General features: G+C 39.0%; 2 protein-coding genes across 3 annotated transcripts in view; both read right to left on the bottom strand.

The window, feature by feature from the left end:
• LOC135086026 (suppressor of cytokine signaling 5-like) overlaps nt 1-23,566 on the bottom strand; it is a 33,056-nt gene extending 9,490 nt beyond the window's left edge. Inside the window, exons 1-11 of one of the 2 annotated variants that reach the window (XM_063980798.1) lie at nt 23,280-23,566; nt 20,636-20,708; nt 15,744-15,840; nt 13,841-13,939; nt 11,321-11,391; nt 9,099-9,171; nt 8,382-8,466; nt 7,299-7,385; nt 4,825-4,939; nt 3,703-3,881; nt 1,634-1,751 (exon numbers count right to left, since the gene is read on the bottom strand). In XM_063980798.1, coding sequence (XP_063836868.1) covers nt 1,634-1,751; nt 3,703-3,881; nt 4,825-4,939; nt 7,299-7,385; nt 8,382-8,466; nt 9,099-9,171; nt 11,321-11,391; nt 13,841-13,939; nt 15,744-15,840; nt 20,636-20,660 — 949 coding nt within the window. In that variant the 5' untranslated portion in view covers nt 20,661-20,708; nt 23,280-23,566. Of the gene's footprint in view, nt 1-1,633; nt 1,752-3,702; nt 3,882-4,824; nt 4,940-7,298; nt 7,386-8,381; nt 8,467-9,098; nt 9,172-11,320; nt 11,392-13,840; nt 13,940-15,743; nt 15,841-20,635; nt 20,709-22,915; nt 23,165-23,279 lie in introns of those variants that run through there. The other variant, XM_063980799.1, reaches the window with a different exon arrangement.
• LOC135086029 (pyridoxal phosphate phosphatase PHOSPHO2-like) overlaps nt 1-23,790 on the bottom strand; it is a 200,965-nt gene that overhangs the window by 129,367 nt on the left and 47,808 nt on the right. The window lies entirely within an intron of this gene.

The following is a 23,790-nucleotide window of genomic DNA, read 5'->3' as shown; positions in this document are numbered from 1 at the left end:
CAAATGAAGGTGGTCGTTACCATTCTAATACAGCATCATTGACGGTGGCGCCCCCCTGTCAATGTCACCCACTAGTGACGGTTCGTTGTAGTTGGGCAATAGAACGTTATAAGCTGCAACTACATCGTAAAGGTAGCAGGGAAGCGCTGGACGCAGGCCGCTACCAATCGATCAACGTGGAAAGCATTGGGGGAGGCCTATGTTCAGCAGTGGGCGGGGCACATAGCTCGTAGAGACGATGGCCGTTGGGGCAGAAAAGTTCTCGAGTGGCGACCACGGGCTGGAAGACGTAGCGTGGGCAGGCCTCCTACTAGGTGGACCGACGATCTGGTAAAGGTCGCGGGAAGAGCCTGGATGCGGGCAGCGCAGGACCGTGCATTGTGGAAAACCTTGGAGGAGGCCTTTGTCCAGCTGTGGACGTCATTTGGCTGAAAGGAACGAACGAACGATGTTCAGCAGTGGACGTCCTGTGGCTGAAACGAAGCTGCAACGTACCGTTGTAGGTGGTGTGTGAGACGATGACAGCGTGGGCCAGCTGCTGTAGCGGGAAGGAAACATCCTCCACACAAACACAAAAATGAAGGTGGTCGCTATCATTCTAGACCAGTGGTGCTTAACCTTTAAGTCATGAGGGACCATTATACCAAATTTCTGTCTTGTCAGGGACCACCTCATAATCGGTCAAAACCAGTTTGACTGCAAAAATCTGTTAAAAGTGGTTTTGATCAAGGTGTGCAAGTGCACTTCGTGGACCACTTGGAATGCCTCCAGGGACCACCAGTGGTCCGCGGACCATCGGTTACTACACGATGGCGAGGCCTATCGATGGTTACAGGATTATCCATTGTTTTTGGGAACGTTATAAGCTGCAACGTACCGTCGTAGTCGTAGGTGGTGTGCGAGACGATGACGGCGCGAGCCAGCTGCTGTAGCGGGAAGGGCGTATCCTCCGTAGAGTATCATAGTCCATGAGTCAAGTTAAAGTCCGGTCGGTCACTGAGCAGATAGAATTTCGTACAATGACCCCAAGCTACCCATCCTTATCGCTCGCGCGTAATTATGTTGCTGTCGCGACTGTGCGACAGGCGCCCGCAGTGACTGTGCGAGCGAAATTCTATCTGCTCAGTGACCGGATTTTAGTACTAACAACTTCAAATCGGTAGCCTAACATCCTGAGGGGCACCAGACCATTCTGAACCTGCTGTACAGGGTGTCCCAGAATGGGTGAATCAAACTGATAGGAGAGGTAGTTCTACTAATGTACTATTCCTAAAAAATATGAAAAAAAAATAAAGCGAAAAAGGAAACAAAAAAAAATTTGAAAAAGTGAAATAAAGCAGCTTTGCCTAAGTATCTAGCTATAATTGCTGCGTTTGGAGTTTATTTGTACTTTTTTCTTACTAATATTAATTGTACATGATCGCTTCGTTTATCTGTAAACAAACTTTTGAAAATAATGACTAGATCTCGAGTTAAGAGCACATTATTAAAAAAAAAATCCGAACTCAATTTTTTTTTTCATATTTTTAGGGATAGTACATTAGTAGAGCTACCTCCCCTAGTAGTCTGATTCGCCCATTCTGGGACACCCTGTATATACGCATGATTATAGGATGTTATAGGCTAAACGTACCGTCGTAGGTGGTGTGCGAGACAATCACAGCTCGGGCCAGCTGCTGGAGCGGGAAGGGCGCCGCGCGCGGGAGCGGCGCCGTCAGCATCGGCTCGAAGAACATCACGCACGCCGGGTCCTGACGAAACAATCATCATCATTATCATTTACTAAAATATTGCTCAAATATTTGTAAAGTAAATACTTTTTACTTTAGTCGATGGTTTGTCTATGACTTTGACGTTTGGCAAATGAATGTCATAGTGAAAGGTCATTGTGGAAAATATAGTTCCAAAATACGAACTGTCCTATCCATGACATTGACAGTGGGGCGCCACCGTCAATACCGGATCGCTAACCATATAGTTGAACGATGGTAGCACCCCCCTGTCATTGAGTTTGGTGGGACAGTTCAGCGTGGGTCATCTACATTAAGATATTTTAAGAGATAAATAAACTTTAAATGTCATACAGGAAGAGCCGACACTAGCCCATGTTAACATATGCATATAAATGGTATGGTGAAGTCAGAAATTTGATATCAGCATTTTAATTTTTTAAATGTTCATACAAAAATTGTAAAGATAAAGATAAAGATATTTATTTGCAAGAATAGGTAAGTACATGTTATTGTTGATGTTACATGTATTAAGGACTCTATTCTGTTAAAATATATTAACATGCAAATTTACGGGTAAGGAATTCCCGAACACTGTAGAAACAAACAGTAGTCAGCCATTCCCGAAGCTTTTTCACCATCAATTTTGTAGGGCCATTTTTATATATGTTACGGTCAAAGTGATAAATGTGAAAATTATGAATAATCGCCGGTTATTATGAATAATTACCGCATGATTTGGTTAATGTGATTAATATGAGGTCATTTATGTGTGTATAAAACTAAATAGGCGGCTTAGGGGTGGCCCAAGGGCCACCCCCGCCGCACCTTTACCTATTTTTCACTTTAAATCAAAACATTATGTTATAGGCATCATGGAAAAGTAATATTATGCAAGAAACATTCCAAACTCATTATGCCAAATTTATTAATATATGATATCAAAACGTTCAAAAGTTTGGCTGTACACGAGCACGTACACAAGATGTTGTTCTCTTTTAAGAAATTTGTTAGTACTAAGGTTGAATTATTAAATAATCACTGTTAAATGTGATTAATTTATCACTTTTACCGCGACTGTCGGTAATTATTCATAATAACCGGTTATTATTAATAATTTTCAATTTATCACATTAACCGTAACATATACATCAGGAATTTTGTTTCATCATTGTATGAAAATTAAAATAATTAAAATGATGATATCATTTACCCTGTATGTAAGAACGGGCTTCGCAACGTAAACGCACTTTCTTGAATAACTCCGTTTATTTTCTAGTATAGAATACAGGGCCACACTAACTGTCGTGCCACCATTCTTGTGTAATGTTTTTACGGCTTGAACTCACGCTGCGTAACCGATAACACTTGACATACTCGTGAGTCCACAATACACGCGAGCGCGCAATGTAAGAATTTCACTCATTGAATGAAAATCAAAAACGTTTATTTCGCATTCAAACATTAACATAATACGAGTATAAATAAAGGTGTCACCTGTGCCAGAAGAAGTCACAAAATAAACATTAAACATTTTTAAGTTGTTTAACTCACTAACTTACACAACGGTAAGTTTATGAGTGAGTGACGCCCGTATTCACAAACGATGCTTGCTCAAGTGAAGCAGCAATTTTTTTTTGTGGACTTCGCGCATAAGGCGCCCGATCAGTGGCGAACCCAACTAGAGGGTTGCCCACCGCGGTGTTGGACCAAAGTCCAGCCTACGGCGGGCTCACTCTAGTGGGCCCGATCGAGGGGACTACGGACGCGGCCTGAGGGCGCCACGGTAGGCTCGGACCTCGGCTCAGGCCGTGTCCGGGGGACGGATAGGGTGAAGCAGCAAATCGAATGCATAGAGTTAAATAGAGCTCTGTGATTGGTTCGTGTGTCACCTTTTGCGTCCACGCGCACTGCGAGACCTCATAGTAATGTTTGTGAATACGCGCGTGAGTTACTGTGTGCTTGAACAAACCTTATAATGCTCGATGAGCCCAGTGACAGTAGGCGCGGCGAACACAGCGGGGTCGTGCGAATCAAAGCTGAACCGATGCTGATAGTGCTCGATGCGCGCGTGAAGCGAGCGCCCGTACTTGCGGAACGAGACGGAGAATAGGTGCTCCTCTTGCGCCGAGTCGCGGAGGAGGAAGGTTCCTGCAATGATAAGAAAAACTTACACATTTTTAGGGTTCCGTAGTCCTGACAAGGAAGCCTTATAGTTTCGATATGTCCGTCTGTCTGTCCGGAGAAAGTGGAACATTCGTCCCTTCGAAAGAGAAAGTAGAACATTCGTCCAGGAGAAAGTAGAACATTCGTCCAGGAGAAAGTAGAACATTCGTCCAGGAGAAAGTAGAACATTCGTCCAGGAGAAAGTAGAACATTCGTCCAGGAGAAAGTAGAACATTCGTCCAGGAGAAAGTAGAACATTCGTCCGGGAGAAAGTAGAACATTCGTCCCTGAGAAAGTAGAACATTCGTCCCTGAGAAAGTAGAACATTCGTCCCTGAGAAAGTAGAACATTCGTCCCTGAGAAAACAGAACATTCGTCCTCGAAAAAGAGAAAATGGAACATTCGTCCTCGAAAAAGAGAAAATGGAACATTCGTCCCTGAGAAAGAGAAAATGGAAAATTCGTCCCAGAGAAAGAGAAAACTGAACATTCGTCCCGGAGAAAGGGAAAACAGAACATTCGTCCCGGAGAAAGGGAAAACAGAACATTCGTCCCGGAGAAAGGGAAAACAGAACATTCGTCCCGGAGAAAGGGAAAACAGAACATTCGTCCCGGAGAAAGGGAAAACAGAACATTCGTCCCGGAGAAAGGGAAAACAGAACATTCGTCCCGGAGAAAGGGAAAACAGAACATTCGTCCCGGAGAAAGAGAAAATGGAACATTCGTCCTCGAAAAAGAGAAAGTAGAACATTCGTCCTCGAGAAAGAAGAACATTCGTCCCGGAGAAAGAGAAAATAGAACAATGGATTTGGACAGATTTTTGAAGTTTGTCAGTTAAAGATGTGCAACCCAGCTTTAGTTCTCTTCTGGGACTATTTGTCTATATTCTTTGGGTTTTCATTCGTTGTAATGGTGATATATTGTTATACCCTCGGGCTTGTTGTCCAGCAGCCGCTCCGCCTCGTAGCGATCCATCTTGCCCCAGTAGAACGAGCACGCCGTGATTTGCTGAAGGTCCGGCACCAGACAATGGATGTAGTCCACCTGTAAAATAGACATAATGATTGTAAGCCACCAGCGTATAGATGACCCACGCTGAACTGTCCCACCAAACTCAATGACAGGGGGGCGCTACCATCGTTCAACTATATGGTTTCCAACATGGCAAAAATCGGAACCAGCGATCCGGTATTGACGGTGGCGCCCCACTGTCAATATCATCGACAGGACAGTCCAGTATTTTGGAACTATATGCACGGAATACTTTTCAACTGACAGGATGTCAAACCAAGTTTTTTAATGAAAATCAAACCTAAGAGAAAAACCTCTACCACGGAGGTTTTACGCGTCGGCAACAATGATGATTTATAAAATCAATAGAATGGACCGAAACAAAGGGCCAATTTCTCCACACCTTTCTGACATATTCCACGTCTCCTGCTATTTTCCCAGACCCTCAAGTCATTTTACCCTTCCTCCAGACAGTTTTCCCACACCACCTGACTTTTCCATACCTCCTGACATATTTCTCTTCTTCCTGACATTATTCCCATTTCCCCTGATTTTTTTTTTACGCTCCCATGATATCTTCTTACGCCCCCTTGACATTTATCTACCCCTCCTACATGGGAAATCCTGCTACACAGGTTTCGTTTTTCCTTCTATACTATAGAACCTTAAAAGAAAGAAAGAGATAAGTAGGATAGATACGGTCTTGGTCCCTGCTATTACGAGGGTGGTCTGAAAAGTTTCCGACCTCAACGTGAAGATGGCAGCACACATCAATTAAAGTCAGGGAATGTAATTGTGCATCTTTTGACAGCAACACTTCAAAGTTTCAGCCATTTTTGACGCGCGGTTTTTATTTGAAAGTCGTTTGAGTGAGTCGATGTGAGTATTTTTGTGAAAATGGAAAAAATCGAGTATCGAGCTGTCATAAAATATTGGTTTTTGAAAGGGAATACCCCTACGCAAATCAAAGATGAGTTAGATTCTGTGTACGGGGACTCTTCACCGTCATTTACCACAGTAAAATTTTGGGCTGCCGAATTTAAACGTGGCCGTAAGAGCTTGGAAGATGATGAACGTTCGGGACGTCCAAAAACTGTAACTACTGACGATAACATCGCTAAAGTTCACCAAATGGTGTTAGACGACCGCCGAATTAAAGTGAGAGAGATAGCAGAGGCAATGAAAATGTCCAAAGAACGTGTTTGTCACATATTAAATCAAGATTTAGGCATGAGAAAGCTGTCCGCGCGTTGGGTGCCGCGTTTGCTAACGTCAGACCAACGACGTGTTCGAATGAACATTTCCAATGCTCTGTTGGCGCAGTTTAGGCGCAATAAATCCGAGTTTTGGCGCCGACTAATTACTGTAGATGAGACTATGTAGAAAAATAAAAATAAATTTTAAGAAAAAAAATCTTGTATCTATGTTAGGTCGGAAACTTTTCAGACCACCCTCGTAATTTTTATTTTATTTTATTGACAAAGATCTACCAACAACATCTTTACACAAACAATGCATGCAAAGATGACAAGACCAATACAATATACACTCGCGAGCAAAAATATGGAATCACCCCATTTTTTCCGAGCAATCATAAGAACTAAATGACTAATAGAAGTTTAATAAAAATGGTACCATTTTAAAGGTGATATTATAAACTTAAAATTGATACCATAGATACATACAATACGTAGTCATTCAGTTCTTAAGACCGCTCGGAACACAAAGGTGTGATTCCACTTTTGCTCGTAAGTATAATAATAAATAATAAATATAATAATAAATAAATATATTTATTTTCTCTCCACAAACAGATTCTTAAAAATAGTCTTAAATTTAGTTTGGTACATTTGTCTGTGGGAGACTGGTGTCTAAACTAGGCAGTAACCTGCCTGTATCTTAGAGCACCAGGCCTCCAACCCAAGATACATAATTTCTAGGTTAGTAGGTACATCTTACAATTTGTAATTATTAATTTAGAGGTGTTGTGGAGATTTACTATAAATATGTTTTATGACGTGTGACTATGTATGCATGTGTGGTGTGTATATGTGGTGTGTATGTGTTTGTTATTATTTATTTAATATTTTTTTCCGTTTCTTCATAGTTCTGGCTCAAAAGCCATTTAGTAATTAACTTTTTAACTTCCGATTTAGATTTAGAATAGATGTTCAAAATTTTATTTGCTTGGTTGTATAACTTTTTGCCCAGATAACAAAAAAATCTCTTAGCAAAGACTGTTCGAAATGATTCTAATGTAACTATGTTCAAACGTCTTCGAGTATTCACTACTTGGCTATTATAATAAGTGAGGGAATGCTGTCTCATTAAGCTCAAAAGAATAAGTATAGTTTTATCCTTCTAAAAGTGAGTAAGATAGAGATATACAGACCTGGGTGTGCACTTTAGCCGGCGGTTGCGGCTGCGGCGCGGCGTGCGCGCGTAACAACAACGCGCGGATTTCCTCGCCACACACCACCTGTGCAAGGAGAATAATAATTTACATGGGAAATACACATGGGAAATATACATTCCAAGGTTAAATCAAATCTAAGATCTAATCTTATTATAAGTAAAACGAATCAGTTGCTGAATTACGACTGTCTTTTATTTTTCAATTTGAATGTGACACAAATCATACATGACATTTAGGTTCACATAGCTATCAATAGATGTCTCTATATATTATTTTGATGTACTTTCCAACACTTATCATATAAGAGCAAAATATTTTGAAAGCACTATTTAAATTGTCTATCTATACAAATAAATACATTTTGTCTTTTACTTAAAATCAAATCCGTTTATTTATGCAAGTAAGCTCTCAAAGAGCACTCGGAACAGTAATATGCAGTGGTGAGAAGCATTATCATGATTTCTATGCTCATCGATTTGAATTTGGGAAATTCTAAATGGCAATGCCAGATTTTGTATGGAAGGTGGCGTCTTTTTTTTTCGCGCGGCCATCGACCAAACTTTGTTTTTTTTTTATTACAAAATAGTGTAATAAACCAAACTTACTATGCCATGTATACCTCTAAACTCAGTCTGAACTGAGTTACGAGCATTAGAAGTTTGATGATTTTACATACTAGATTTGCTTTTTGCGCGCAAGTTTTGTAAGAAATTGGAACAAAATAGTGTCTTTTTTTTGCGCTGATTCTGCTCCACACTGATGTCTGGAGCCTTTAATGGATGGTATTGTTTGTTTACACATACAATCTCACTATTTTGTTGCAATTTGTTAGAAAACTTTGCGCGCAAAAAGCAAATCTAGTATGAAAATCATCAAACTTCTAATGCTCGTAACTCAGTTCAGACTGAGTTTAGAGGTATACATGGCATAGTAAGTTTGGTTTATTACACTATTTTGTAATAAAAAAAAAACAAAGTTTGGTCGATGGCCGCGCGAAAAAAAAAGACGCCAATTTCCGGCATTGCCATTTAGTTTAGGGGTTGTAATTCAGTCAGTCACCTGGAAATGCGGATGCAGTCGGATGGAGCCGTCCGCCGGCTGAGCCAGGTCGCTGCGGCGCTCCGAAGACGCTTCTCCGTCCGCCCTGCAAGGACAATGATACAATAAAGAATGATGACACTAATGTGATCCGCAAGAAATCTTTTTATAGAGTAACTAGCTTTCCGCCCGTGGCTTCGGCCGCGTGGAAATTTGTCTGTCACAGAAAAACTTTATCACTAGGATAAAAACTATCCTATGTCCTTTCCCGGGACTCGAAACTATCTCTATGCCAAATTTCATCAAAATCGTAGGCGTGAAAGCGACACAAACAGACAGAGTTACTTTCGCATTTATAATACTTAGTAGGGATTATTTCTACGTTTGCGTGAGAGAAAAGATCATGTTCGTCCTTCAGAAAGTGAAACGTCCATCCATCCATAAAGAATATTAATTTGTCACTGGAAGAAATGTCTTTACATTGAGTTAAGCTAACCCAAGCTTTCAAGCATATTTTTTAATTCCTTCTTAATGCTGAGCGGGCGCCTTTTTGACACAAAAATATGCGTGTATACTTTTAAGTCCCTTTGTTCTTTTTAGATTTTTTTTTTGTCAAAGTTTTTCTTATCCTTAACACGACGCCAATGGGTTCATTTCATAAACGCTGATTAATCACATAATATTAAGATTAGGATTGTAATATATTTAGTACGGAAAGGTTAAGAAGGGTATACTTACGTTCGAGGCGCGACGGATAACACGTAAACCTCGGCTGTGGGCTCGCCGTTGGTACGACGAAAAGCGTCACCGTCTGGGAAAAAAATATTTATTATTAATAAATAAATATGCCTTGTCGTAAAGGTAGCAGGGAAGCGCTGGACGCAGGCCGCTACCAATCGATCAACGTGGAAAGCATTGGGGGAGGCCTATGTTCAGCAGTGGACGTCCTATGGCTGAAATGATGATGATGATGATGATGATGATGATGATGATGATGATGATGATGATGATGATGATGATGATGATGATGATGATGATGATGATGATGATGATGATGATGATGATGATGATGATGATGATGATGATGATGATGATGATGATGATGATGCCTTGTCTACGCACGGACATTGCCCGCGGGCGGCGTGACCGGAGGGAGCGGCGAGCGTTCGGCGAACGAACGAGCCATAAGTCATAAGGGGGCGTCCATAAATTACGTGAGACAATTTTGGCTATTTTTCAACCCCCCCGCCCCCCTTGGTGAGATTTGGTGAGATTTTGCCTGACCCCCTCCCCCACCCCCAAATCTCACGTGATATTAAAAAAAATCCGAATTTTAATAGTTTTGGAGTAATATAACTGAGAAACATTTTTTTTGTGTGCTTTAACGTTGTTGCTAACGAGTGCATCAAAAAGATCTATAAAGTTTAAGATTTTAGTTCTTGAAAGTATCTGCTAGGGACGCTGTACAATCATCATACATTTAATGTATGTCATTTTTTACGCAGTCGCTAGCGGATGACTATTGTGTAAAGTCGCACTAAGCCCACTGATTACGAATAGATCCAGAAAAACACGTGTAGTGACAGCGGTTAGTACTAGGGTCACATTGTTTTTTTACAGAAGTACCTAGTCTAATTGTTCCTTTCTACAAAATCACTAATAATCTAGCAAAATCGATTTTGATAAAAAAGAACTTGTTTTACAATTTTCTTAATTTCGTCATTTATTCTGCATTTTAGTATTCACACATGCAGACGGAAGAATTTTTAGTTGTATTTGTTTAGACTGTATAGAATAAAATGACATTATCATCATACAAATATCATTTTTTAGTCCTGACAAGGAACCCTTAATATAGTTTCGATATGTCTGGCTGTCTGTCTGTCCGAGGTTTTGCTTGGAAACTATTGGCACTAGGGAGCTGTAATTTTGCAGAGGTATGTATATTAATCACGACGACAAAACGGTAGAATAAAATTTTGAAAAAAACATTTTTTTAGGTTAGCTCCCCTACATGTAAAGTGGGGATGGTTTTTTTTTTCGTCTTCTACCCCATCGTGTGGGGTATCGTTGGATAGGTCTTTTAAAATGGCTTAGGGGTTTCTAAGACCATTTTTCGATTTAGGGATCCGTTTGCAAAATGTTAAAGTTTAAAGTGCCAATTTTTGTCCGAGTAGGGCGTTCCCCCCCGCTAAAAACTAAACTGTTGGCTTGATAAATCTGGAAAAATTAAAGATTATAGTGCTTTTTATGAACTTTCAAGGAAAACTATAGCGGTTAAGATAGATCAGTTAGTTCAAGAGTAATAGTCGTTTTACTCATGTATTATAAAATTTCATACCTAATAAAAATTCCTTAGAAGAAAATATTAAAAGTGACTTTAGGTGAAGTAATTGCTTTCTGAAATATATTGTGATAACGACGGACAACTAAGGAACCCTACACTGCGCGTGGCACGACACGCACTTGGCCAATTTTTTTACTTAAGATTTAACCCAGTTTTCTGGCAAACTATTTCTCTATTTCTTGTGGAAAAAAATACGTGATATTTCCCGAGACCCCCCCTCTCCCCCACGTGAGATTTGGTGAGGTTTTTGTTGACCCCCTCCCCCCCCTAAAAGCCTCACGTAATTTATGGACGCCCCCTAAGTTACACATAACTATCGAAGTAACAAGCCTTTTAATCATCTTTTAAAAATCAGTCGGTCAGCGACCCTGGCAATCTGTCAGCGGCAGGGTTCGAAAAGATAATTATCAATGATAATAACAGATGAATAATTATCGGTTGGGAAAATGACCTGTATTCGAAGTTTTCGAACGTGTATTTCCGCACTTGCGTCCAGTGGTGGGCGTTAACGACATCATGATAATTATCATTGATAATATAATTATCCTTTCGAACCCTGTTTCTCAATTTATGCTAAATACTTAAATAGTATGATGATGATAGTGCACAGTACCTTCGTTTATGACGATAGCGTCCAGCTCGCGCCGCAGGTCCCTGGCTCCAAGCGTCAGTACCGCGGCCAGTCTGCCAACGAAAAGATACGTGAATCCTGTGATGCTAGCAGTCTATTTTAGGGATGTTATGGATAACCGTAACCGAAACTATCGGATATCCGAAATAAAAAAATATCCAAAATCGTAACCGTAACCGATTTAAAAGTTTCGGATAGTTACGGATGTAGGCAGTTTAAATTGTTTTTGTATAGCCTTATATGTAAAGGCATAACAGCCTGATTTACCTTTATAATGCCATCTAGTATAATTTATTATCTTTTTATTCGATGTAAAGTGTGCAGCCATGAATGAACCGTGTTGGACAACTATTGCAAATTGAATTCTAAATCACAGATATCCGTAACAGTAACCGAAACTTTCAGATATCCGAAATAAAAAAATATCCGTAACCGAAACCGGTATAATATTATTCCTATATCCGTAACCATATCCAAAAACCGAAACTACATATCCATAACATCCCTAGTCTATTTGACCTCATTCGATTATGACCTACAAGGTGTCTATGCTAAGTTGAAAATCGTTTAATGGGCACTAGTTATTTTGGATTCCTCGCTGGTGAACTGCATTTTAGTTTTTTACGATTTAACAATACAGGCAGTTAGCGATGTAAAAATGTACTAACGAGCCAACTAGTGAGCGACGATATGGTTTTTGATTCGTGATTAATTAATTTTGTTCTTTATTTTAATTTATTCTGTATTTATTTATACCCGTCTTTGTGATCTAGTAGCAAATGATTTTGTACGATTTCCCATCAGGTGAGATACACGCCAAACTTTCTCGTTGTGGATAAAAGAAAAAGCAGTGATTCTTCGCTACATCTGCGGGGAACATAAGACTAGTCCGGTCGCCGAGCACGTAGAATTTCGTTCAATGTCGCGCTCGCACACTCACTGCGGGCGCCCGTCGCACAGTCGCGACAGGAATATAATTACACGCGAGCGATAAGAATGGGTAGCTTGGGGTCATTGGACGAAATTCTACGTGCTCACGGGCCAGGCTTTAGTTACAAAATGAAGGTAGTTATAAAACGAAGGTAATTATAAAATGAAGGTAGTTATAAAACGAAGGTAGTTATAAAATGAAGGTAGTTATAAAATGAAGGTAGTTATAAAATGAAGGTAGTTATAAAACGAAGGTAGTTATAAATTGAAGGTAGTTATAAATTGAAGGTAGTTATAAAATGAAGGTAGTTATAAAATGAAGGTAGTTATAAATTGAAGGTAGTTATAAAATGAAGTTAGTTATAAAATGAAGGTAGTTATAAAATTAAGGTAGTTATAAAAGGAAGTTAGTTATAAAATTAAGGTAGTTTTAAAATGAAGGTAAAGCCTGGTTCGTGAGCACGTAGAATTTTGTCCAATGACCCCAAGCTACCCATCCTTATCGCTCGCGCGTAATTATGTTGTTGTCGCGCTCGCACACTCACTGCGGGCGCCCGTCGCACAGTCGCGACAGCAATATAATTACGCGCGAGCAATAAGGATGGGTAGCTTGGGGTCATTGGACGAAATTCTACGTGCTCACGGACCAGGCTTTAGTTACAAAATGAAGGTAGTTATAAAATGAAGGTAGTTATAAAAAGAAGGTAGTTATAAAATGAAGGTAGTTATAAAATGAAGGTAGTTATAAAATGAAGGTAAGTTATAAAACGAAGGTAGTTATAAAACGAAGGTAGTTTTAAAATGAAGGTAGTTATAAAACGAAGGTAGTTTTAAAATGAAGGTAGTTATAAAATGAAGGTAGTAATAAATGATGGTAGTTATAAAATGAAGGTAGTTATAAAATGAAGGTAGTTATAAAATGATGGTAGTTATAAAATGAAGGTAGTTATAAAATGAAGGTGGTTATAAAATGAAGGTAGTTATAAAAAGAAGGTAGTTATAAAACGAAGGTAGTTATAAAACGAAGGTAGTTATAAAACGAAGGTAGTTATAAAATGAAGGTAGTTATAAAATGAAGGTATGTAGTTATAAAATGAGGGTAGTTATAAAATGAAGGTAGTTATAAAATGAAGGTAGTTATAAAATGAAGGTAGTTATAAAATTAAGGTAGTTATAAAATGAAGGTAGTTATAAAATGAAGGTAGTTATAAAATGAGGGTAGTTATAAAATTAAGGTAGTTCTAAAATGAAGGTAAGGCCTGGTTCGTGAGCACGTAGAATTTTGTCCAATGACCCCAAGCTACCCATTCTTATCGCTCGCGCGTAATTATGTTGTTGTCGCGCTCGCATACTCACTGCGAGCGCCCGTCGCACAGTCGCGACAGCAATATAATTACGCGCGAGCGATAAGGATGGGAAGCTTGGGGTCATTGGACGAAATTCTATTTGCTCGGCGACCGGACTTTAGGCCAACAGAGCTTCTTAGCTGTAGGTAGGAAATAAAATGAAGGTAGTTATAAAATGAAGGTAGTTATAAAACGAAGGTAGTTATAAAATGAGGGTAGTGATCACCTGTCGTCGGGACAGGGCTCGGGATCGCTGACGCGGCGGTAGGCGGTGCACACGCACGCCGCGCGCCGCCGGCGGCACGCGCACTCGCGCCCGCTCCATCTGAGGGAAAATACATTTATTATAATAAACCAACTGACCCGGCGAACTTCGTACCGCCTATGTTGATCGGAAATAATGTAAGATTCCAATGGTGAAAGAATTTCTCAAATCGGCTCAGTAGTTTCGGAGCCTATTCAATACAAAAATCATCTTTCCAACTTTATAACGTCCGTTTGTTTCTAGAAAGACCAACCAACACGTTGTCATGTTGGGAAAAAATATTTTAACAACCACGTTATCCCCGTCAATCGATCACATTAGGTTGAACGAATGAAATGACCGCTAAACGGGACTATTCCCAGTTCTGTATAGCCAGGATCTACAGCTTGACTGCCAACAAAAACCCAACCAGTGAAAGTCAAGTAAGTAACCATTTATTTGCTGGTTGAAGGTGCTAAAGTTGAAATGGCTGTCTATAGCTGGAAGACTTCGCAAGAGTCAAAGGATGATGGGCACAAATGTATGGAAAGTGGTACCCGCTCCAATAGCCATAACCAATATATATTTTAAAAGGCCTTTAGATGTAGAAAAATGTCTGCTATGGGGCCAGTTCTAATTCACGTTTTGAAAGCAGTAATTCCACTAAGTATTATTATGAAAGTATAACACAATCATCCATGTATACGAGTATGTACTATGACTAGAATTTATTAATAAAACTAAAATAAACATTGAAAAGGAAAGGATTATACCTACGATGAACTACCCAAGCCATTAGCCCTTTATTCGCTTTCATCATCATCATCATGATCATTTTAGCCATAGGACATCTAGTTGAACATAGGCCTCCCCCAATGATTTCCAAAATGGCCGGTTGGTGGCGGCCTGCATCCAGCGCCTTTTCGCTACCTTTATGAGGTCGTCGGTCCATCTTGTGGGTGGACTTATTGGGTATTGTGGGTTTATTCGCTTTAGCAACCCATAATAAAACCCTTAAGAAGTAATAAAACTCCAACCCCTTTATTAATAAAAGTTACACCCTAGTTGAACTCTGGCTTAAATTGTCATTTGGTATGGAAATGTCATTTTAATCCAAGGTTCATCCTAGGTATAACATTTTATTAATAAGGGGGTAGTAGTTCTTCAAATAAAAACATTTATTTCACAATTATCCCTATCAATAATTATAGAGTTATGGAAGGATACTGCAGCAGTAAACCCTTCATGCCTCGCATAACCTAAGTACCATACGATGGACACGTATGATACTTCGGTTACACAAAAAGTATGTTTATCTTCGAACGCAACCAGATCTGAGGCTGGTGGCCATAGTAAATGTTGTTCGTCTTGGTAAGACCTTTCAAATGACACTACAAACATAACCATTGGAGCCGGGTACCATTTTTCAAAAAAGTATGTTTATCTTCGAACACAACCAGATCTGAGGCTAGTGGCCATAGTAAAAGTTGTTCGTCTTGGTAAGACCTTTCAAACGACACTAGAAGCATATCTATTGGAGCCGGGTACCATTTTGCCCATTGTCCTTTACACTATATCAAGTAAAAATGTTAAGTTTTATGTAAGCATAGACCATTTCATCCGCGAAGACGCGCCCCACTATTATTCCGCTGATGTTTGAGTGTTATAAATGCTCCATGAGTGCACACGCACACTAAAGTAATGCCTTACGGATTGCTCGGACCACACTTCCCGCACCCCGCGCGACCGAGACCAAACATTGCTGGGGCGCGGCCGAGTGGATGAAACGATCTATTATACCTGTCGCCGCGCTACACTCGCCGCCTGCGAGGACGCTACATACCGCAGCCGCGCTACACTCGCCGCCTGCGAGCACGCTACATACCGGTCGGTGACGGCGCTGACGTAGCGGTGCACGCTGCTCGGCGACTCAGCGTAGCGGCGCCGCTCCCACGCGCCGCAACCGCATGTGCACTCGCCGCCTGTAAATCAAATCAAATCAAATCAAATAGTTTAGCGACAGGGCACACTGGGCGACAAATCGCGCGACAGACGCAGCCACAAAACGCGTGCGCGCCTCATTTCATATACAGGGTGGCCCAGAAGAAAGTTCACTTTTGAAAATTTAAGGAAACGAAAACTGTAAATTTTTGTAGTACTTTAACTATCGTAATTTAAAGGAAATTTTATGCAATTTATTTTTAAAGGATAGTGCCAGGGTCTGGACCAAGTGTTGCCCAGAATCAACCTATAGTGCATTTTGTTCCTCAGGCCTATACTAATGTGTAAACTGAAGCGCACTGAATTCTATCCCTGGAGTTAAGAGAAAAAAAGAGTTTTGTTTTGAATTATTTACATACAAAATATCATCGATGTATACGTACTACGCATTAGATTTCGCGATTATGGCATTAAATAACACTCGCTATGTTGAACTTAACCATAATGCATCCGTACACGTTACTTTAGTGCGATTTAGACATTCTTTATAAACGATCTAGCGCTGTTTTAATTGTTTGGTAAGTTGAAAAAATTCATTATTTCCAAAATGAAGCAAGAAGTTTTAGTTTTCTATACTTGCAAAAAATCAATTTATAGGTGTATTACAATCGATTATTGAAGTTATTGTAAGCTAAAACTTCTTGCTCCATTTTGGAAATAATTAATTTTTGTCAAGTAACCAAACTACTAAAACAGCGCTTGATCGCTTATAAAGAATGTCGAAGTCGTACTAAAGTAAGGTGTACGGATGCAGTATGGTTAAGTTCAACGTAGAAAGTGTTATTGAATGCCACAATTGCGAAATCTTATGCGTAGTACGTATACATCGATGATATTTTGTATGTAAATAATTCAAAACAAAAATCTTTTTTTCTCCTAACTCCAGGGACAGATTTCAGTGCGCTTCGGTTTACAAATTAGTATTGGCCTGAGGAACAAAATGCACTATCGTTTCATTCGGGGCAGCACTTGGTCCAACTTCCATACATGGATTGGCACTGTCCTTTACTTTCTTTTTTAAATTTAATCGAACATGTGATTCCTTTGACGTTTACAACATTCGGTCAACATACATAAAAATTTTGGAAAACTTTCGTAAGAGTTGCCTTGAAATGGATTCAGGATGGATGAATGCTGCAGAGGTTTTGGATTTTTAGAGTATACTCTGCTCATAATGTAACCCCACAAAAAGAAGTCTGCTGGAATAAGATTAGGGCTTCTTAGTGGCAATGAGATTTCACCCCTGCTTTATTAGTTTGTAGCATCGAAAGGATGATTAATTTTTGAGAGCGCTATACTGACATGCTGAAAAGCTTTTTGATTTCAAAGTGGCAAAATTCGCAAGGCTATAACAGAAGCACATGGTTTCATCAAGATGGGACTACGTGTCACACTTCAAATGAGAGCATTTAGATGGTAAGAGACATGTTCCCACAAAAAAATTATTTCAGGCAGCGGTGACATCTCCTGGCCACCAGGAAGCCCTGATCTCACTCCAGAAAACTCCTTTTTGTGGCGTTACCATAAGAATTAGGGTTTCTGCTCGAGCTTTCTCGAACTCGAGAAAACTCGAGAAATTTGGCTTCATTCGAGACGAGAAAAAAATTACCGGAGCTCGAGAATTCTCGAGTTTCGATTTTGAAGCTTTAATATTCTTGAAAGCCTATTTTCTTAGACAAAAGTAAGTTTTTTAATTATTTAATAGGTTAACGTTGCGTTTATACTGGCCTAGTCTTTCCTTTTTTTAACTAATTTGATTTGCAAGTAATGATCTTAACCGAAACTAATAATGTTCACCTACGAGTATGCTATATTTTATTATGTTTGTATAACTGACTGAATTTTTTTTGTTAACTATCTGTTAGTTTAGGTACCTACTCGTAAATACGTTTATTCAAGTCGTTATCTTTAAGTTTAAAAATTTATTTAAAAGTTTTTTTTTTGTTTGTAAATGTAGGTTTATTATCGTAATTTTTCTATTAATTTTGGACTTGTGTTCTTTGGAAAACAAGTGATTCAATTGGAGCTCCAGATATGTATGGTTATTTTTATCCTTAAAGTACACGCGACTTTATGACTGTTGTTCCTTTAGTTAATTACTAAGTTATAATTATCCTACTAATATTATAAATGCGAAAGTTTGTGTGGATGACTGGATGTTTGTTACTCTTTCACGCAAAAACTACTGAACGGATTTTGTTGAAACTTTACAGTATTATTGATTATAACCCAGACACATTATAACATTAATAAAAACCAGTGTTTTTATTAAATTTCAACCAATTTCAACAGTTTTAATTAAAAGACTCGAGACCCGAGAAAACTCGAGACTTTGGCCTCGAGAATTCCCGAAACTCGAGAAAAAAAATAAGTCGAGAAATCATAAACCCTAATAAGAATAGAGTATACTTTTATAATCTAACAACCATGCAACAACTGAAGCTGAACATTCGGCAAAAAATGGAAAATAGGTTTCGAGGTATTGTAACGAACGCATTTCAAGATTTTGATGTATGTTGATCGAATGTTGTAAGCGTCAAGGAAATCTCTTGGATGATGTAATTTAATGGAGGTAAATTTAAAAATAAATTTCATTTAATTTTCTTTGAATTGTAATGAATAAAGTTCTACAAAATTACACAGAATTTTTTTCCTTGAATTTTCAAAAGTGAATTTCTTTCTGGGCCACCCTGTATTAAGTAGCTGTCGTCGCGACTCGTAATCCTCGTTCGTTCGTTTCAGCCAAATGACGTCCACTGCTGGACAAAGGCCTCCTCCCTGCGCTGCCCGCACCCAGGATCTTCCCGCGACCTTTACCAGATCGTCGGTCCACCTAGTAGGAGGCCTGCCCACGCTACGTCTTCCAGCCCGTGGTCGCTCGAGAACTTTTCTGCCCCAACGACCATCGTCTCTACGAGCTGAGCTATGTTTTTTTTACGAGCACGTTTTCGAGCTCTATTCAACGCTGTGCGTTCCATTTGCTGCTTGACATAAGCAAGCATCGTTTGTGAATACGGGCGTAAGTTATAGCACAGAATAATAATAAGTACTACGTACAGAAGTTTTACTTCGCGAAGGTATTTAAAAAAATGTATGCTCAATGACATTAACAATATGCTGTAATTTAGCCTGTTTCAAGAGTCAAGCACCATTTTGTTGACAAACGTCAGTGATCGGCACTGCGCCGAAGCTATAGGGCTGACTTCGGTAAAATGATGTGACGTGAGGTGCCAAACTGCGGAAAATGGCGGAGGAAATACATGATTTAGCATGAATTATCATGTATAATATTATCATGTATAATATTAACTACTTATTTACCTCTCAGTGTCTTGAGGCAACTTAAAAAAGTACATTCTGTTTTTATTATTATTTAGGCAGTTAAATACTGCATAGTATTTAGTAGGTACACCATTTTCTTTATTTTCTTCTATCACACACAAGAATACGCGTGCGTGAGTCAATGTTCGCTCGTATGTGAGGTCTTGTCGAATAGTATCCTGTAGGTGGGCCATCGTGCGTGTTTTGTTTTCGATGTAAACTCGCGGAGATGAACAGCCCCCCTAGACAAAACGCACTTTTTGATCGAATCGAAAATCGAATCCGTCAAAACTCCATACAAAAAAGGGGCTTTTCGACCATTTTTCGACTGGTTTGCGATTATAATTTGCACTTTGTCTAAGGTCTCAGGTCTGGTTATAGTTTAAACCACAAAGTACACCTATACCTTCCAAAACTACTATCGCATGAACAGTTATAAAAAGTAAATTAATCGTAATAATTAGTTGAGAGCGCCACAACCCGTCCTACTAATTGATAGCTTAATTAACTATCATGTTACACCGGCGCCGCGGTTTGGGAACCGGTTTTTTATCATTAAAATCGGTAGTTTGATAAATAAGTCTTTAGCTTCGAAATTACCGTACCGGGCGGAAGTAGTAAGAAATCTGATAGTTTTTTTAAAGAAATATTAGCAACTAGCTTTCCGCCCGCGGCTTCGCCCGCGTGGAATTTTGTCTATCACAGAAAAAATTTATCGCGCGCGTCCCTGTTTCAAAAACCGGGATAAAAACTATCCTATGTTCTTTCCCGGGACTCAAACTATCTCTATAGATGCCAAATTTCATCGAAATCCCTTCAGTGGTTTAGGCGAAAGCAAGACAGACAGACAGAGATACTTTCGCATTTATAATATTATAGTATAGATTTTGTGTTAGTAGTGGGTTCACCACAAACCAGCGACGAACGGCAGTCCGATACTGACATGAAATCATTTTTTTTTGCTTTATCTTTCCTTGACCAGTCCCCGAAGGCAGCGCCTGTTCACAGACATGACGTGTGAACCAGCCATCGCTTCACTCGACCATATTAAAGGGAATATACCTTCACACGACACTACCCCGCTCTCTTTTTTCTCCATAAAAAAGTTTACTAGCTCTTCCATCCGCTTTGCAATGGAGGGAAGTCGAACCTTAATTTCGAACTCCTCCTATGTTCTTCTGATTAATTTCGTTGCGGGTCCAATGACAGTTTAACTTTCCCCCGGGACAAACTTGACCTTCATTTGTTGGGTTTTTGTGGCGGTCAAGTTGTAGATCCTTGCTACACAGGAGTTGCAGCGGTGGGAACGAGAGGTGGGAATAGTCCCGTAGCTCTTCCATTTTAATTTATTCTGTACTAACATTTTGTCGTTTTTCATTGGTTTAAACATGAAAAACTAATAGATAACAGAGTTACATACGCATTTAACCATGAAACAATGGGGACGATACTCACTCTTCCTTGAAGTCTGTTGACCCATGGTGGTTTTCTACTCGTACAATGAGAGGTTCGCCCAGCGAACTACCATCTGGAAAATAAAGAAAAACAAGTTAATAAAAAAGCGATCAAATGTAAGAAAAAATCCAACCAAATTGGGAACTTCCTCCGTTTAAGTCTGTAAAAAAGGCTCAACTTAGAAGCTAGATTTTCAGTTTCAAGGGACATAAATGTATAACGCGCGTATTCACAAACGATGCTTACTTAAGTGAGGCAGTAAATCGAACGCACAGCGTTGAATAGAGCTCTGTGATTGGTTCGTGTTACCCTGTGCGGCCACGCGCACTGTGAGACCTCTTAATAATGTTTGTGAATACGTTATATATTAAATTCAACTTAATACACAGGTATTCAGTTCAAATTACAAAGCTAGAATATAACTGTCCAAATTATAGATATTAGGAAACAATTTACAGTAAATATTACAAGACACTAAATAATAGGAAAACATGTACCTATACATGTATACGGAAAAGTAATATTTGCAATTTATCTATTAATTAAATTATACAATGTATTTTGTGGTCTTCACGATAAACAAATACTGAGTAATTTGTGTTTAATTTAATTATTTCTGGATTTATACCGTAAAGGTACATCAAGGTCACTTTGGTATCTCTTACAAAGAATAGCTATGGTATAATTTGTTCGTTCATTCAGCCGCAAGACAAACACTGCTGGACAAAGGTCTCCCCCAAGGATTTCCACGAAGACCGATCCTGCGCCGCTCGCATCCAGGCACCTCCCGCGACCTTCATCAGATCGTCGGTCCACCTAGTGGGAGGTCTGCCCACACTACGCCTTCCGGCTCGCTATGGTATATTGCAACAAAACCTTAAAGTGAATATGTTTAGACGAACAGTTGCCATCGCTTAATGATGCTGTAAAAACACCAATTAGTTGTAACAACGTGAATTGGGATAGCACAATTATGAAGCAATTAAATGTTAGGCATCGTGTGACTCAATGTTGGCAACATTACAATTGTAAAAAGCGTTGAATCATTCGTAAAACATTGTACGTAGGTACGACATGTTCAAGATATGTATTATAATCAAAAATGATGTAATTGGGGCCACCATTTCTATTTACTTTAACAAAAGAGTATGCAAAAAAGTAGGTGGACCAACGATCTGGTGAAGGTCGCGGGAGGTGCCTGGATGCGAGCGGCGCAGGACCGGTCTTTGTGGAAATCCTTGGGGGAGGCCTTTGTCCAGCAGTGGACGTCTTTCGGCTGAAACGAACGACGATGCAGAAAACGTAATTTAGAAGTGGCTGAATTGTAATTTACATTTTGTATGAATCTTTATCTTGAATGTGAATACTGTCTTTCTCCAAAGTAGTTTGTGGTATCATAAAATCAGCCTGAATAGTTATTTTTTCCTAGCAAATTTCACATTTTAATATTTCATGCACTTCAATAAGTAACTCATAGAAACAAAAAATACATTCTCCAAAATTAAATGGGTATTTTACCTGGGCACCTAGACGTCTAGTCTCAATTTAAGTACGTTTAACAACGCTGGAAACAAGCCAAAGTGGAATAAAACACTAACTGGACAAAAATGGGCCAGATCTCAGCAGATGTGCATTAACACAGGGCTCGGAGAGACATGCGTCACAGCGGTTAGTGTGAACCCATTAACATGGTTAAATTTGAATATTTCAATAATAAACACTCAACGTCTGTTGGAATACAGAAGGATACAATGTTGTTTTCTTTTATTTCAATTGAATTACGTTTTAAAGATTCATAAATTCTGCTTTCATGTATGAATAATCTTTCAGAACTATAGTTCTACAGATATTACAATACAATGTACCTACAATGTTTTACAGAAATTTTGTACCTGCTTTTGCATTTATAATTTTGACATCCTACTAATATTATAAATGCGAAAGTTTGTATGGATGACTGGATGTGAACATGTTTGTTACTCTTTCACGCAAAAACCACTAAACGGATTTTAATGAAACTTTACAGTATTATTGTTTATAAACCAGATTAACATATAGGCTATAATTTATGACGATATGTGACAAACTAAATTTCATGAGGGTGAAGCCGCGGGCAAAAGCTAGTACATGATATACTTAAAATTACAAATTCAATAATTACTTTTAATTAATTTAAATTGTAACAAATGACTTAACAAGTTAATATTGATATGTGTAACCAAGAAATAAGAAATTAAAAACTGGTTTTAAAAATGACAACAAAAATTAAGACGTACTTACGTAAAGACAGGGCAGTAATATCGTGCGAATATAAATACGCAATTTAGCAAATTGCATGCGTGAAGGGGTCAACAGTGATGATCAGTGTGCAAGTGTGGACAAGTTAGAACAAGTTCGTTAACCTCTTTTGACCTTTTAAAAACGATATAATTTGTTTTCACACTCCAGCGCACATACATACCGCGCCTACTACTGCACAAAGCACACGCGAAATCACCTCAGATTAGTCACGATATAAATAAAATATAAACAAAACAAACTTCATGGAATCACTCCGCCATTTTGAATTTACCTCACCAAGAACATCGAAGGAATTTCATACAGAATTTCCATGGAAATCTTGTAATTATGTCTCTATACTCACGTCTATTGAGAAACTTGGCAATAAAGTCGTCTGCCTGCTTCGTTTTCGTTGTAATGTAACACTAATTCACGTGAACTCGATTGACGACTGCACAATAAACAATTGTGGAACGATACATCCACTCACATGCTTAATTTATTCACCAATCTACGGCACTTGATTTATACTTGTAAAACAAACAAGATATTTACACATTTACAAAAGTAATTTACAAATTTTTAGTAATTAGCACGCAGTCAAAATACGTCGTTCCTTGTTGATTCTGACATTTTTGTTTAACAGCGCTCCGTTTCACATACCGGTCACCGATCATAATTATTTTTATCGTCATTTATTTTTCGAAATATATGATGAAACGTGTAATGCATACGATGAAACGTTTTCTATCTAATTTCTTTTTTTATTGCAACTAGTAACGCAAAGAAATAACCACTTACCGTTTAGAACTGAGCTATGTCAAGAAAAGCTCAACTGACTAAATCGAATGTATCGGACATCACTAGTCTTCCAT

Source organism: Ostrinia nubilalis, chromosome 30 (assembly GCF_963855985.1).
Source record: "Ostrinia nubilalis chromosome 30, ilOstNubi1.1, whole genome shotgun sequence".
NCBI classification, from domain to species: domain Eukaryota; kingdom Metazoa; phylum Arthropoda; class Insecta; order Lepidoptera; family Crambidae; genus Ostrinia; species Ostrinia nubilalis.
Note: the sequence above shows the minus strand (reverse complement) of the source record. Positions and strands in the feature narration are given on the sequence as shown.